Source organism: Dipodomys spectabilis, unplaced genomic scaffold (assembly GCF_019054845.1).
Source record: "Dipodomys spectabilis isolate Male_0828 unplaced genomic scaffold, ASM1905484v1 ptg000173l, whole genome shotgun sequence".
In the NCBI taxonomy this organism is placed as follows: domain Eukaryota; kingdom Metazoa; phylum Chordata; class Mammalia; order Rodentia; family Heteromyidae; genus Dipodomys; species Dipodomys spectabilis.
In genome coordinates, this window is record NW_024870850.1 from 11,212,327 (window position 1) to 11,229,231 (window position 16,905).

Consider the following 16,905-nt stretch of genomic DNA (forward strand, 5'->3'; position numbering starts at 1 on the left):
GAACCCAGGGCCTCAGGCATGCAAGGCAAGCGCTCTACCACTGAGCCACCTTCCCAGCCCAAGGATTTGAATTTTTAGATCCTCCTACGCCACGCACAAGCTGCCCCAGGACCTTTGAACATGGCAAACCTGCCTGGTTTTCCCCACCACTTCCCTTTTTTTTTTTCCCCTTCTTTTCTTTGTTGAATTAATGATGCAGAGATAAGTGGACAAATGAATGAATAGATGGGTGAAGGAAAGAATGAGTGGGTGGATAATAGCTGGATGATGGATGGATGAATGAGCGGTTGGATGATGGGTGGGTAAATGAATGAATGGATGGATGACGGATGGATGGATGATGGATGGATGGAGGAATGAACGCATGGAGGAATGAATGAATGGACGCTGATGGATGAATGAACGCATGGAGGAATGAATGAATGGACGCTGATGGATGGATGCATGGAGAGATGGATGGATGGATGAATGTCGCATGGAGGGATGAATGAATGGATGGATGCATGCATGGAGGGATGGAGGGACGGATGAGTGGCATGCATGAGTAAATGCAGTATATGAATGAACGCATGAGTGGTGGATCACAAGTAAATGAATGAATGGGTGCAGGATATGTGGACGAAGGGAAGATCAATGGCTGTGGGAATGCACAAACCAGTGACAGGGTGGTAACGAACAGAGGCATGAACGTGATGGTGTGGGGCCTCAGTTTCCCTGTCTGGGGAATGGGCACAGGCGCAGGCTCTGGGCCGCGAGGCCTGGTGGGGACCTGGGAGCCGCTGTCTGCTCGGGTTGTCTTCCTGCTCTTCCTGGCCAGGGAAGGAAGCCGTGGCGGGCTCCGGGTGGACAGGCCTGGCTCTGGGGTCAAAGGTCGCAGGGAGGGGGCCGAGCACCCGGCACAGGCTTCCGGTTTGGCTTTGTTTTTTTTCTTGTTTTGTTTTGTTTTTGAGCCAGTCCCAGGGGTTGAACTCAGGGCCTGGGCACTGTCCCTGAGTGCTCAAGGCCGATGCTCTGACCTCTTGAGCCACAGCTCCACTTCTGGCTGATGGTACTTAACTGGACATACAAGCCTCACAGACTTTCCGGCCTCAGGCTGGCTTCAAACCATGATCCTCAGACCTCAGCCTCCAGAGTAGCTGGGATTACAGGCGTGAGCCACAGCACCTGGTGAAGAGATTTTCTTCTTCTTCTTTTTTTTAAAAGCCCAGCTGGGACATGACGGTTTCCAATGGAGTCTTCTCAACGTGTTAATTTCCATGGTGAGCAGTTCTCAGCAAACAGACACTGCAATTAAACCGGGAGGCGTACATTTCCCTGAGTCCTACACACACACCCCAACTCACAGAATGCCAGAAAAGGAAAAGCCACAGGACCTTGGAAACCTGAGCCACAGAACAACCCCCACCTGCTAACCTCCCCATCCCAAAAAAGAGCCTAATCACAAGGGAATGCCAAGGCCAGAGCCAAGACAATCGACAAGGTTCTTACAAGCTCTGTGTTTCCTGCCTGGCATTCCGGCCACTCAGGAAGCTTGAGACTTGAGGATCCAAATTCTAAGCCAGCCCCTGGGGTAGAAAAAGCCTGAGAGACTCCATCTCTAAACTAACCAGCACAAAGCTGGACAGGGGGCATGGTTCAAGTGGTAGAGCACCAGCGGTAAGTCTGAAAGCCAAACAAGAGTGAGAGGCTGGGACTAAGACACTACAAACAAAGGAATCCCGCTCAGCCCCCACTCAGCAGAGTGCTGGAGATTTTCGTAAATGACAGTTTATGTTTCCACAGAAGAAAATGTGCACACGAATGTGACAGTGGTTAGACACAGTGGCTTTATTCATTACCACGACGGTTTGTGAGAATCTGATTGTGCAGTCTGGGTTCGAGGAGAAGAAAGCAGACTCCTGGGAACAGTGAAATATTCTTCATCAGCCAGCACGGACAGGGCTCAAACAAGGCTGGACAGGAGGAGCCATGTTTCCATGGAAACATCTTCCCCCTCCCCCTCTCGTTTCTTTCCTTCCTTATTGTGCCAGTCCTGGGACTTGAACTCAGGGCCTGGGCTCTGTCCCTGAGCTGTTCTGCTCAAGGCTAACACTCTACCTCTTTGAGTCACAGCACCACTTCTGGTTTTCTGGTGGTTCATTGGTTCATGGACTTTCCTGCCCAGACCAACTTTGAACTTGGATCCTCAGATCTCAGCCTCCTGCGTAGCTAGGATGACAGGTGTGAGCCACCAGCACCGGGTTCCATTCCTGTGACAACCTCAAGAAACAGTCTAGCCAGGAACCAGCAACGCTTGCCTGTCATCCTAGCTACTCAGGAGGTGGAGATCTGAGGATCTAAGTTTGAAGCCAGACTGGGCAGGAAAGTCCATGAGACTCTTCAATAAATTACCAAATAAGCTGGAAGTGGTAGAGTACTACTAGTCTTGAGTTAAATCTCAGGACAGTTGGGCTGGGAAGGTGGCTCAGTGGTAGAGCGCTTGCCTTGCATGCACAAGGCCCTGGGTTCAATTCCTCAGAACCACATAAGAAAAAAGCTGGAAGTGGTGCTGTGGCTCAAGTGGTAGAGCGCTTACCTTGAGCTGAAGAGCTGAGGGACAGTGTCCAGGTCCAGAGTTCAAGCCCCACAACTGACCAAAAAAAACAAGCTCAGGACAGCGCCCAGGCCCTGAGTTCAAGACCCACAACAACAAAAACCTTCAAATTGCAAATCCTCCTAGCTGCCTCCTAAATTACTGGGATTGCACCCACAGCTCCTTGCCTGGTGTTTCTTCTTCTCTTTGGCTGTTTTGGCTATGCTGGGATTTGAACCCTTTGCTATAAGGAGCTCCAGCTCTGACACTCGAGCAACGCCCCGCGACAAGCCCCGCCCACCCGCTCTAAAGCCGCGCCCACACAGCTAAGACACGCCCTACACTGAGCCACGCCCACCTCCGAGCCATGCCCCTTAACAGAGACCCGCCCATCTAGGAGCCACGCCCCCGGGTCTGAGCCACGCCCCCAACCCTGTGCTTCAGCAGTCCTGGAATCTATTCCTCCAGGATACAGAGGGCTGGCTGCCCGGCACGCACACGTATGTACCGCACACGTATGTAAGTACGTGCGTGCGAGATACATAAAATAGGATTTATATAGATTTAGGGTCCAGGCATAGCCAACAGGCCTCTGCCACCGAGCCCCACCCGGCCTGGATTCTGCAGCCTGAGAAACTCCTGGCCTGGCTTCTTAGAGGCCCGCGTGCACCGGCTCCCTCCTGGGCTCTGCCCCCTCCCCAGGATCCACGTCAATGAGCCCTTTTTTTCTTTTCTTTCCCTACTCCTCACTTCCCCGGGGCCTGCCTGCTAGGACCCCAGGAAGGGGCTCCAGGCCGGAGCAGCATCTAGGCCCAGAGAAGGCTCCCCGAAATTCCTACGCCGACCTTACAAATCTTTGGGCCATGGCCAAAAGTACAAATAGTGCAAAAGAGGCCGACAAGGAACATTCCAGGGCTGGGCAGGACCCCTGAGCATCTGGCGAAGTTGCAGATCAGAGCTGATTCTTCTTCCTCCTCCTCCTCCTCCTCCTTTTTCCTTCTTCTCCTCCCTGTCTCTCAGTGATCTCTCAGTCTCGGCTAGCCCAAGATATGATCCCCGCCCCCCACTTCTCACCCCTCAAGGCCAGGCAAGGAGCACCCTGCTGAGAAACTAAGGCAGCCTCCCCACCCCAAGAAAAATACACACTTGTAGGAGAAGACAAAACCTTGTAATTGAACCCAGGCTCCCGCCCTTTAAAAAAACAATAGTCCTCCATCATTTTCCCTTTTTAATTTTTTTTGTGCGTGTGGGGAAAGGGAGAGGTTCTGGAAGATTTATTTTTTAATTTAGTTTATATTTATTTATTTTTGTTGTCGGTCGTGGGGCCTGAACTCTGGGCCTGGGCGCTGTCCCTCAGCTCTTCAGCTCAAGGCTAGCGCTCTACCACTTGAGCCACAGCGCCACTTCCAGCTTTTTTCTTTTTGCTCATGTGGTGCTGAGGAATCGAACCCAGGGCCTCAGGCATGCAAGGCAAGCGCTTTACCACTGAGCCACCTTCCCAGGCCTTTATTTTTATTTTTAATTTTGTTGGTTGTAGGGTTTGAACTCTGGGCCTGGGCGCTGTCCCTGAGCTTTCCTTCTCAAGCCTAGTGCTCTACCATTTTGAGCCACAGCTCCACTTCCGATTTTCTGCTATTTTTCTGGCTTTTTTCTTTTCTTTCTTTCTCTTTCTTTCTTTCCCCTCCCTTCTCTCTCTCTTCCTCTCCCTCTCCCTCCCTCCCTCTCATTAACTCCCTCTCTCTCTCTCTCTCTCTCTCTCTCTCTCTCTCTCTCCCTCTCTCTCTCTCTCTCTCTCTCTCTCTCTCTCTCCCTCTCTCTCTCTCTCTCTCTCTCTCTCTCTCTCTCTCTCTCTCTCTCTCTCTCTCTCGGCACTGTTAAATTATTCATTCCACTTCGCTCTGGAACTTGTGACATGTCCATGATGCCCATCTCAGCTTTACAAGTGCTGGGATTTCAGGGATGCACCAAGACACACAGCCCTATTTATTTATTGCAGTTCTGTGAATGAAGCCTAGTGCGCAGATGATGTTCAGTGCTAGATCCTTGAACCAAGGTGATATCTGAAAAACCAAGAGCTGAGCAATGGTGTGCTTTGTTGGTATCGGGGTGTCATTATATCATGGTCTCAGTTCTCAGAGCTAGAGACAGGACGTGTCTGTTTCAATAGCCATGAGTGTTGGGCTTAGGAACGTGGTTCAGTAGTGGGGCGCTGGTGGCTCATGCCTGTAATCCCAGCTACTCAGGAGACTGAGCTCTAAGGATCATGGTTCAAAGGTAGCCCGGGCACCAAAGTCTATGAGACGCTTATTTTCAATGAACCAGCAAAAAGCCAGAAGTGGAGCTGTGGTTCAAGGGGTAGAGCTCCAGCCTTGAGCAAAAAAAAAAAAGCTCAGGGATAGTGCCTAGGCCCTGAGTTCAAGCCCCAGACTGGCAGGTAAACACAACAACAATAAATCTATTTATAATAGTATGAATCCACATATCTTCCTGGAGGAGGCAGAAAGAAGTTATCTACCCCTAAGAATGGGCACTACAGTGTCAGGAAGCACCCAGGGATGCCATGTGTATTGTTTTCTGTGGGCATTGCGCCCCCTAGTGATGCTCAAGTGAACAGCTACTTAATGGAGCCTAGCTCCAGACTCTGTGGCTGCTGCTTTTCTTCAGTAAACCCGTGGATTGAGCAGCCCTGCTGATTTCATTTTTTTTTTGGGGGGGTCCGGTCCTGGGGCTTGAACTCTGGGCCTGGGCAATGTCCCTCAGCTCTTCAGCTCAAGGCTAGCGCTCTACCACTTGAGCCACAGCGCCCCTTCCGGCTTTTTTTTTCTGCTTATGTGGTGCTGAGGAATGGAACCCAGGGCCTCAGGCATGCAAGGCAAGCGCTCTACCACTGAGCCACCTTCCCAGCCCTGCCCTGCTGATTTCAATGGCCTGATATATATATATATATATATATATATATACATATATATATATACATATATATGCATTCGAGAAGGGGAAATCTGTGTCTCTAGCTTTGGCAGGGGGGGATTGGATTCTGTAAGTTTTCAAAGGCTGATAAAAAATAAAGTGGACAGATGTGTTACATCTCCGCTTAACCCATCATGCTTCTCTGGTAGAAGATGACCCTGCCTTCATCTCGGCCCCTAGCTCAGCAGTAGACCTGAGTTCCAGTGACCAGCTTGCTGGAAACAAGGGAGAAATCCCTCAAGCCTATGAGGCTTGCTGGGAAATAGAAGGCTGCTTGGGGAATTCACATTATAAGAGGAGGAAAATGATGGAGAAGAAACGAAGTTGGTTCAAACATGGGATCTGTAGCCAGGCATGTTGGCACTCAGGAGGCTAAGGCGTAAGTTCAAAGCCAGCCTGGGCAAGAAAGTTATTTCCAACTAACCACCAAAAAGCTGGAAGTAGACCTGTGGCTGAAATGATTGAGCATCAAATTTGAGCAAAAAAGCTCAGTACCCAGGCCCTGAGTTCAAACCCCAGCATGGACGTATGTGTGCACAATCATGCACACACACACACATACACACACACACAGAGCAAAACCAAACCAATAGCAGCAATTTGAATATGTGTGTGACAGTCTTGGGGCTTGAACTCAAAGCCTAGTTGCTGTCTCTTAGCTTTTTTGTTCAAGGCTGGCGCTTTACCACTTGAGCCTCAGCACCACTTCCGGTTTTTTGATGGTTTATTGGAGATCAGAGTCTCCCGGATCTTCCTGCCAGGGCTGGCCTTGAGCCGTGATCCTCAGCTCTCAGCCTCTGAGTAGCTAGGATGACAGGCGTGCGCCTCCGCGCCCGACGACACTGCTTTTCTTTCTGCACGCGTTTTTGTGGAATATTCTCCCTGGCGTTTGTGATGGTGGGATTTCTGCACCGTCTGTCTCCTATCAGCCGCGTGGGTGCGGGGCGGTCTGGGCTGTCTGCTTCATTTCCTCACGCTGACTGGCCAGGCGACAGCTCTAGGGACCAGGACACATCTGCGTGTGTTCGAGAGGAAGTGCTGCCCTGTGTGTGTGTGTGTGTGTGTGTGTGTGTGTGTGAGAGAGAGAGAGAGCTCCCACATCTCCAGCTGCGCGCCAGCTGCAGCACCGGGCCGCAGTTCTGCTGCCTGCCACTAGAGGGGGAGCGCGAGGACCGGATCGGAGTCGTTGCTTAGCAATGAAGCCCAGGGAAGTGCTGCGGGGAGGGGCGGTGCCTGTTTCGACGAAGGGGCGGTGCTTCGGGGGTGGGAGGGGCCCAGGAGGGGTGGGGCTGCCCTGGAGATGCTATCCATAGGTCGGATTGCCTAAGAGAGGGTGGGACACGTGGTGGGCGTGGCTTCTCTGAGTGCCCGGCAGGGGCGGGGTTACGATGGGCGGGGTTATGAGAGGCGGGGCCAGTCATCACTCCCAGAGTCCTTTTTTTTTTTGTTTTGATTTTTGGCGGTTGTGGGGCTTGAACTCTGGGCCTGGGCGCTGTCCCTCAGCTCTTCAGCTCAAGGCGAGCGCTCTACCACTTGAGCCACAGCGCCACTTCCAGTTTTCTGGTGGTTTATTGGAGATCAGAGTCTCACAGTCTTTCCTGCCCTGGCTGGCTTTGAACCATGATCCTCAGATCTCATCCTCCTGAGTAGCTAGGATAACAGGCATGAGTTGGGTTCTTATTTTCAAACGATCTTTTGTCAGCCCAGTCCTAGGCCCAGAGGCGCAACTGTCACCGGGCTGGGCTGGAGCCTCTTGATTCCTGCATTCTACATCGTGTTCCTTCAGAGGCTACTGGGCCAGGTTTTGGGGACACAGCACAGGGCATCCCAGGTCCCTGTCCTTTCATGTTTGTGTCAATGACACAAATGATCAGGACTCCTCTCCCCTCCCCCCCCCCGAAGGTGACAGTGGGAAGGGCGGAGGGGGGACGGACACCTGTTTCCCAGGGCACCAGCAGCGCTTTGCTGTGCCATCCGATTGTGATGTGATAAAGGCTTGGGCCTGAGGCTGGCACCTGTTGGGCCAGCCCTTAAGGAGGGTGGGGGGAAGCAGACCAGGAAACCAATCAAGCAGCCAGGAGACAAAGGGGGAGGAGCAAGCCAACTTCATTCACCCCCTCCCCAAGACCTCCAACAGCAAAACAAACCTGGCAAGCATTAGTCCAGCTGTGTGGGAAGATGCTGACTTAAACCTCCAAGAACCCCCCATCTGACAAACATGACGGAAACCCACACGCCCTACTCCTCGCTGAAGAAACTAATATCTTGCTTCAACGGTGTGGTGGCTGTAAGTGTGTCAGCACCCTAACCCTCGGTGGGTCTCTGCCCTTCCTGCACAGCCAGCAGGGAGATCCCATGGGGATCTGAGATGCCCCCCCCCACGCCCCCCCTCCATCCCCCAAAACAAGCCGGGCAAGGCTGGCGGGAGTGGAGCATGCTGGGAACAGAGCGGCCTGCTCAGCCCCGACCCCTGGCGGCAGCGCCCGGAACTGTGTGTAGATCTCTGGCTCAAGAGACGCGAACGCCAGGCCGCTTGAGCCACAGCGCCACTTCCGGTGTTCTGGGGGTTCATTGGAGATCAGAGTTTCCTGCCAGGGCTGGCTTTGAACCACGATCCTCAGATCTCAGCCTCCTTGGGTAGCACGGATGACAGGCGCGAGCCACCAGCGGCTGGCCTGGGGAATGTTCTGTGGAGCCCTTAACTATGGCTTTTCCCTCCTCTCTGACTTGTGGTGTGCAGGCGTCAGGTGTCACCCTCATTGCCCTGGGCCTGGGTGTGAAGTATGGCCGGGCGTCCATGACCACAGTCCTGGGGCTGTCCTGTGCATACCTGCTCCACTTTGGTTACCTCTTCCTGGTCCTGGGGTGCGTGATCATCCCGCTCGCCCTGGCCGGCTGGTACGGAGCCACGAAAGAAAGCCGAGGCACTCTCTTGTTTGTAAGTTGGATCTGCACCCAGAACCACAACCCTCCCCCTGCTCCCCAGCCCTCCTCCCCTTTGTGGCTTATATGACAGAACACGTTCAGGCTGGGATCGTGGTTCAAGTGGTAAAGCACCTGCTCTAACAAGCCCAAGCCCCCCTGAGTTCCAACTGCAGAAGTGCCAAAAATATCGTAACAAATAATAATAATAAATGAAAAATAAGCAGGAAGTACTTTTTACAGCGTGCCAGTGCTCACGCCTGTAATCCCAGCTACTTTAGAGGCTGAGCTCTGAGGATCGAGGTTCAAAGCCAGCCTGGGCAGGAAAGTCTGTGAGGCTCTTTGTTCTGATTAGCCAGCAAAAAGCCAGAGAAGTGTGATTTGAGTGGTAGAGTGACAGCCTGAGTGGAAAAAGTTTCAGTGCCCAAGCCCTGAGTCCAAGACGTACCACTGACAAACACATGCACAAAGCCTTTCACTCCATGCATTTATATATATATATAGTTATTATATGCATATATATATGTGTGTGTGTGTATATATATATATATATATATATGCTTGAACAGTGAATCTTGCTTTCTTTTTTTGGAGTGGGGTAGGTCGTGGGGCTTGAACTCTGGGCTTGGGCACTGTCCCTGTGCTCTTCAGCTCAAGGTGAGCACTCTACCGCTTGAGCCACAGCATCATTTCTGGTTGTCTAGTGGTTTTTATTGGAGATAAGAGTCTCCCGGATTTTCCTGCCTGGGTTGGCTCTGAACCGCGATCCTCAGCTACTCAGGCTCCTGAGTAGCTAGGATTACAGGCATGAGCCACCGGCTCCTAGCTGTGAATCTTGCTTGATCACATCCATTATGATATACATTGGTTTGAATCTCTTTTCTCCTCTCACTAAACTCATAAATTATTAAATTACCTATTACATTAATATATAATATATTATATTCCCCAAAGTTTTCTTCTCCTGATTTTTCCTCCCCTCAGGTCAATTGTGGGACTTGAACTCAGAGCCTGGGTACTGTTCTTGAGCACTTTTTGCTCCAGCCCAGCTCTCTACCACATCACTACATCTGGCTTTCTGGTGCTTAATTGAGAGAAGGCTCTCAAAGGGACATTTCTGACCGAGCTGGCTTTGAACCATGATCCTCGATCTCAGCCTCCTGAGCAGCTAGGATGACAGGCGTGAGCCACTGATGCCTGACTTTCATCTCTGCTTTCACAGGCCTCTCAGAATGTTGTCTGAGTTGATTTGAAGTTTAATTTCTCTTTAGTCTCACCAATACTGCTGCCTAGGCTGGCTTTGGCCCATGATCTTCAGATCTCAGCCTCCTGAGCAGCTAGGATTGGAGGCAGGGACCATCCCACTCACCTTCATTTTCTTTATTTTATTTTTTTGGTCAGTTGTGGGGCTTGAACTCTGGGCCTGGGCACTGTCCCTCAGCTCTTCAGCTCAAGGCAAGCGCTCTACCACTTGAGCCACAGAGCCACTTCCAGCTTTTTCTGCTTAGAAATCGAACCCAGGGCCTCATGCATGCAAGGCAAGCATTCTACCACTGAACCATCTTCCCAGCCCCCATTGAGCTCTTGTGCTCAAGGCTAACACTCTACTACTTGGGCCACAGCTCCACTCCCCACCCCCACTTTTTTTGTGATTAACTGGAGATAAGTGTCTCCTGACTTTTTCTGCCCTGCCTGGCTTTGGAACCTTGATCCTCAGATCTTAGCCTGAGTAGTCTTGGCCCACAGGTACCCAGTCATTTGCTTTTGCTTTCTGTTGGTTGTGGGGCTTGAACTCAGGGACTGGGTGCTGTCCTTGAGCTTTTTTGCTCAAGTCTAGCAATCTACCAGTTTGAGCCACAGTACTACTTCCGGTTTGTAAGTGGTTAATTGAAAATAAGATCATGGACTTTTCTGCCCACGCCTGAGTAGCCAGGATTCCAGGCATGAGCCCCCAGCACCTGGCTTTCATTTGCTTATGTTTTTTTGTTTGGGGCTTGAACTCTGGGCCTGGGCACTGTCCCTCAGCTCTTCAGCTCAAGGCTAGCTCTCTACCGCTTGAACCACAGCGCCACTTCCTGTTTTCTGGTGGTTCACTGGAGAGGAGAGTCTCACGGACTTTCCTGCCTGGGCTGGCTTTGAACCACGATCCTCAGATCCCAGCCTCCTGAGTAGCTAGAATGACAGAGCACCAGCACCCGGCCTGAGTTCTTTGATATTGTACAAGGGCGATGGGGTGGGGGTGCATGGGTAGCAGCCAGCCCTGCAGGGCCACGACCCTCTGTCTTGCAGTGTTTCTTGTTCATGGTGACCATCCTCATCGTGGAGATCACAGCTACCTCCGTGATCCTGGCCTTCTTCCCAATTGTAAGTAAGGTGCTGCATGAAATCACATCACACTTCCCACCTGGACCTCCGTGGAAGCCACGCCCCCACCACGGAGCCATGCCCAATACCGGGGAGCCAGGCTCCCAGGCCTGAGCCCTGTCCCTATCACAGAGCCACGCCCCCATGAAGAAGCCACGCCCCCACCACTGAAACACGCCTAAGCCGCTGAGCTATCTTTTCTGTTGAGCCACGCCCCTACCTCAGAGTCAGATTCCCAGGACTGAGCCCCGCCCCACCACTAAGCCCCGCCCAGGACAGACCCACACCCTACCGCGGAGCCACGCCCCTTGAGTGGAGCCCCACCCCCCCTGCCCGTGAAGCCTCCTCCGCAGACGTGAGCCACGCCCCCACCTCCAAGCCATGCCTCACCACAGAGCCACGCCCCCCAGCGCTGAGTCTCACCCCTATGTTGAGCCACAGTCCCAGGACAGAGCCACGCCCCTGTGGAGGAGCCACGCCCCCGGCGCTGAGCCACGCCCCCAGGGCTGAGCAGTCCAAGGTCCTGGGTGGAGCGCGCATCTCAGTTACCCCAGGGCAGCCGCGCTCCAATCAGGGAACTAATGCAACCACGCTCGGCTTGCACTCGCATCAGGGCCTCGGTGGGGACACAGGAAACAGAAGCAGGGACAAGTGTGAAGTGGGAGGAACTTTTTTGGGCCGAGAGAAAAAGGTGGGAGGGAGACGCCGTGCTCTCCTCCCCTGGGCGCTTTCAGCTGCGTGCTGCTACATGAAAAAATAGAAACGGAAATATTCTGTATACTTCCCTCCCTTCCTCCCTTCCTCCCCCTGCCCTTCCTCCTCTCCCCTCCCCTCCCCTCCTCTCCTCTCCTCTTTTTGAGACAAGATCTTGCTACTTAGCCAGACCAGGCTGGCCTTGAACTGCTTACTAAGGAACCCTGTCAAACCTGAAACCCAATCTTCCTGCCTCAACCTCTCAAGAGCTGGTATTCCAGGCATGCACCGCCACACCAGGCTCTCTACTCAATTCTTTAATCCAGTTCCAGCCAAATCGTAGGTGTACCCGGCTTGTGGGCGATTCAAAAAGAGCAGATGATTCAGGTTGGTTCATCAGTGATGGGGAGGACCAGATGCACTTGATGGCAAACACCCCCCCCCTTTGTGTTCCCCCACTGGGGTGGGTGACCTGGCAGCCTGAAGACACCGCTTTCTAGAACAGACTCTGAACTGAGGGGAAGGAGAGCAAAGGAAGCGCAAACAAACGTTGGGTCCCCCTTGGCTGTGTTGTGTTCATCTCTTCTGTTTCTGGTTTGGTCTGGAAGGTTCGAGATGTGGCCTTGGAGCACAACTTTGCCACCTTGAGGAAGAATTACAAAGGTTACAACGAGCCAGATGACTTCTCAGCACAGTGGAACTTGGTCATGGAGAAGGTGAGCTTGGCTTTTTCAGGAAATTGGGGTCAAATAGATACCACAGGAGATTGACCATCTCAGCCATTTCTGTTGGGCGTGTTTGGTGGCATCAGGCTTCCAAGAAACCTGGGCAGAAGTTACTAAGACCCTCCATCACAGTTAATAAGCTAGGAGTAGTAGCTGTGCATTGTAGCTCATACTTGAAATTCGTGCAATTCAGGAGGCTGAGATCTGAGGATCACAGTTCATAGCCAGGTAGTCCAGGTAGGAAAACTGACTTTGTTGTTGTTGTTGTTGTTGATTGTAGGGCTTCAACTCTGGGCCTGGGCACTGTCCCTCAGCTCTTCAGCTCAAGGCTACCGCTCTACCACTTGAACCACTGTGACACTTCCTGTTTTCTGGTGGTTTATTGGAGATAAGAGTCTTGCTGTCTTTCCTGCCCTGGCTGGCTTTGAACCTCGATCCTCAGATCTCAGCCTCCTGAATAGCTAGGATTGCAGGCGTGAGCCACCAGTGCCTGGCTAATTCTGAGACTTTTATCTCCAGTTAATTACCCAAAAATCTGGAAGTAGAGCCATGCCTCAAGTGGTAGAGTGCTAACTTTGATCACAAACGCTCAGGGAGAGTACTCAGGCCCTGAGTTCAAGGCCTATGACTGACAAAAAACAAAAGCAAAAACTAAAGAAACCAGTGACTGGATTAAGTGAGCTCCATCCTTAGCTCTCAGCATCCTGAATAGCTAAGATGACAGGCATATGACCCCAGCACCTGGCTTAGAGTTTACCTTTTATCCTGATCAGATGAAGAGCCATGGAAGGTTCTGGGCCACCATAGGAATATTAGGACTGCTCTGGATTGTAGCTACGGGGATTGTGATTTTCTACTGCATTTAACTACTTGAAAAGAAGACTTTCTTGTTTTTCTTTCCACAGCTAAAGTGCTGTGGGGTGAATAACTACACCGATTTCTCTGGCTCTTCCTTTCAAATGACAACCGGCCACACTTACCCCAGGGGCTGCTGTAAATCCATAGGCACTCCAACTTGTGATGGGCAAAATGTATCCACGGAAGTCATCCACCACGAGGTAATTCAGGATTTGGTTGTGTGTTGCTCCCCCTCCCACCCCCCCCACCCCTCCCCACCCCCGCCCTGTGGACTTAAAACCAGTTACTTATTGGTGGAGATCCTAGCAAAGGGGAGACAAAAATTAACTCTCATTCAGTGTTTGGTTTGTTCCGGTAAGTGTAGCTTTGTTGGCTGTGTCAGTTAGTTTTCTGTGACTGTAGCATATTACCTGAGGTAATGGATTTAAAATGCAGAAAGGTTTCTTTGGCCTTGTAGTTTTCAGAGTTTCACAGTTGGTTGGCATGGTCATTTTGGAAGGCGGTGGCAAGGTAGCAATAATGTTGGGGGGTACATGGGAGAGGAAACACCTCAGTTCATGGACAAGGAATGGAGAGACAGGAAGGAACACAATCTTCTCTTCAAGCATAGAGTATGCATCCATCCCTTCATCCCTTGGAAGGCTTAAGTCTTCCAAGTAAATCCCACCTCGTGTGTGTGTGTGTGTGTGTGTGTGTGTGTGTGTGTGTGTGTGTGTGTTGGTACCAGGGATTGAACTCAGGGTCTCATGCTTTTTTAGCTTATTGGCTCCGCTGGCACTCTGCCACTTGAGTCATTCTTCCAGCGTGTTTTTTGGCCAGTCCTGGGGTTTGAACTCAGGGCCAAGGTGCTGTCCCTGAGCTGCTTTTGCTCAAGGCTAGCCCTCTACCATTTGAGCCATGGCGCCACTTCTGGCTTTTTCTGCCTATGTGGTGCTGAGGAATGGAACCCAGGCCTCATGCATGCGAGGCAAGCACTCTACCACTGAGCCACCTTCCCAGTCATAGTTGGTAATTCTAGAGCTAGAGTTCCTGGACATTTCTACCTGGCTGGCCTTGGACCTTGATTCTCTAGATCTCAGCTTCCAGAGTAACTATGATGACAGGTGTGAGCCACCAACACCCAGTTGAGCCCTGTTTCTTAAAGGCTTTACCATAGCACTGAGCTGGCAAGCTAAGCCTTTAATCCATGAGCCTCTGGGAACATTCTAGATCCAAACTGCCAAGAGGAGTTAGGATTTCCTTTTCCATTTTCTTAGAAGACAGATCTGAGAATGAGATTCTGTCAGGTATAAATGGTGCAAGGTAGTTGGGCGTTGGTGGCTCACGCCTGTCATCCTAGCTACTCAGGAGGCTGAGATCTGAGGCTCACTGTTCAAAGCCAGCCCAGACATAGATAAATCCATGCGACTGTTATCTCCAGTGAACCATCAAAAACCAGAAGTGGCGCTGTAGCTCAAGTGGTAGAGCACTTGCCTTGAGCTGAAGAACTGAGGGACAGCGCCCAGGCCCAGAGTTCAAGCCCCACGACTGACAAAAAAGAAGAGGAGGAGTCTGGTTTTTAGGACGCATCCTCTTCTCTCTGAATCAGAGAAGGTTTTGGGGTGGCCCCAAGGCTGGGCTTCATGGAGCCCTAGCTTCGCTGAGCATCTAACTGCCTTCCTCTGCTTGCTTTCACACTTATATTCCCAGGGATGCTTCTCCAAACTCCTCAAAATAACCAGGACTCACAGCCTAACCCTGAGTGGGGTCTCCCTGGGGGCAGCCATGATCCAGGTAAGACTCAGCCTTTCTGGGACACACTGAGGTTTTGCTTGTTGTTGCTGGTACTGGGGCTTGACCTCAAAGAGTCTCCCAACTCCCTAGGCTGGTGCTCTCCCTCTTGAACCATGCCTCCAGCTCAGCTTTTTGCCAATCTTTTTTTTTTGTTGTTGGCCATGGGGCTTGACCTCTGGGCCTGGGCACTGTCCCTCAGCTCTTTAGCTCAAGGTGAGTGCTCTACCACTTGAGCCACAGCACCACTTCTGGTTTTCTGGTGGTTTATTGGAGATGAGTTTCATAGACTTTCCTGCCCAAGCTGGCTTGGAACTGCGAACCTCAGATCTCAGCCTCCTGAGTAGCTAGGATTACAGGCGTGAACCAACAGCGCCTGGCTTCGCCAGTCATTTTGCAAAATGGAGTTTCTAGCCTTTTTCTGCCTGACTGTCTTTGAACCTCAATTCTGGAGATCTCAGCCTCCTGAGTAGCTAGGATGACAGGTGCGAGTCATTGGCGCCCAGCAGTGGGAGAGCTTTGAGCAAAAGAGCTCGGGGATAGCACCCAGGCCCTGAGTTCAAATCCCATGACAAAAGAAAAGAAGATATTTGTTTTTATAGACAAAGGATTATAGGCAGACAAAGGACATTTTATAAAAGGATCACGTCATAAGGAAACATACTGGATTCCAAATGTATGATCTATATGTACAAGTGTAAAATGTAAATAAGTGTAATATAAAAATAGAAACCTTTGCACCTAAAAATAGAGCTTCCAAATAGGTATAATAAAAAGAGAGGCAGACATTTTAATGATAATAGTTGGAGCCTTTACCATTTCCCCTTGCAATAACGAACCATTAAGCAGAACATCAGTGAGAGGCTAAGTGGCGGGGAGGGGAGGAGAGAAGGAATATAAACAAACGAACAAACGCTCCGGGCTCTCCTCTCCCACCTGACCATGTTTCCTCTTGGTACTTCCTATTGGACAAACCTTCCAGGAAGTCCAAGGGCAAAGGCCTTCCTATTGGGCAATCTAATAGCAATCAGAGAACAGAGGATTCTGGGATATGTAGTCCTTTAGGGTTAGGCAGGAACAGCTATATGTATTATACATACAAAATCTCCATCCTTTGCCCTGGAATCACTGTTCACAGGACCAAAGTGGCTCTAACGTGGCCCAGGCAGATCTCTAACCATCTGGAAAATGCAGCCCTCCACTTTCTACTCCAGGGTGTCTCCCCCTCTACCCTGTGAACTCCACTTTGATTCTAGTTTGGAAGTTTCCAGGGATGGCGCAGTGTTCTGTTCTTTTCCCACTGCAGCTGCCAGGAATTCTTGCCACTTTGCTGCTGTTCATCAAGCTGGGCTGACAGTGAGGCCTGGAGAGCATGGGACACCGGAGTCCACCAGGCTGCTGGGCACAGAGCCCACTTTTTATTTCTCTGGGACACTCGCTGCTTTTGGAGAGTAATAATAATTTAAAAAGAAATCCAAGAAGCCACTGTCCACCTTCATTCCTGTCTCTTTGGTTTTCTTTTTCTTTTCTTTTGGTCGTGGGGCTTGAACTCTGTGCCTGGGCGCTGTCCCTCAGCTCTTCAGCTCAAGGTGAGTGCTCTACCACTTGAGCCACAGCGCCACTTCCGGTTTTCTAGTGGTTCATTGGAGATAAAAGTCTCACGGACTTTCCTGCCTGGACTGGCTTTGAACTGCAATCCTCAGATCTCAGCCTCTTGAGTAGCTACGATGACAGGCGTGAGCCACCGGCACCTGGCTTCTTTGGTTTTCTTTTATACCTTAGCTGGCAATGGTTTTAGTTTGGAAAACCTTGAGTAGGACAGTGTGCAAGTCTGTTTTTGTTCCTATCATGAAAAATCTGAGGCTGGTTATTTATAAAGAGGTTTGCACTGGGCACCAGTGGCTCATGTCTGTCATCCTAGCTATTCAGGGAGCTGAGATCTGAGGACTGTGGTTTAGAGCCAGTCCAGAGAGAGGTCTGTGAGACTCTTATTTCCAATAAACTACTCATAAAAAGCTGGAAGTAGTGCTG

At 51.1% G+C, this 16,905-nt stretch overlaps 1 protein-coding gene across 2 annotated transcripts; it reads left to right on the plus strand.

Moving 5' to 3' along the window:
• The first annotated feature begins 7,760 nt into the window (after nucleotides 1–7,760).
• On the plus strand, nucleotides 7,761–16,242 carry Tspan16 (tetraspanin 16). 2 transcript variants are annotated; one of them, XM_042693768.1, is made up of 7 exons: nucleotides 7,761–7,829; nucleotides 8,283–8,480; nucleotides 10,754–10,828; nucleotides 12,130–12,237; nucleotides 13,152–13,304; nucleotides 14,794–14,877; nucleotides 16,181–16,242. In XM_042693768.1, exons 1-7 carry the CDS (start codon nucleotides 7,761–7,763, stop codon nucleotides 16,226–16,228), a joined length of 735 nt encoding a protein of 244 aa, XP_042549702.1. In that variant the 3' UTR covers nucleotides 16,229–16,242. The 2 variants fall into 2 exon arrangements, with proteins under 2 accessions (XP_042549702.1, XP_042549703.1); XM_042693769.1 differs by lacking the exon at nucleotides 10,754–10,828.
• Nucleotides 16,243–16,905: the final 663 nt, after the last annotated feature.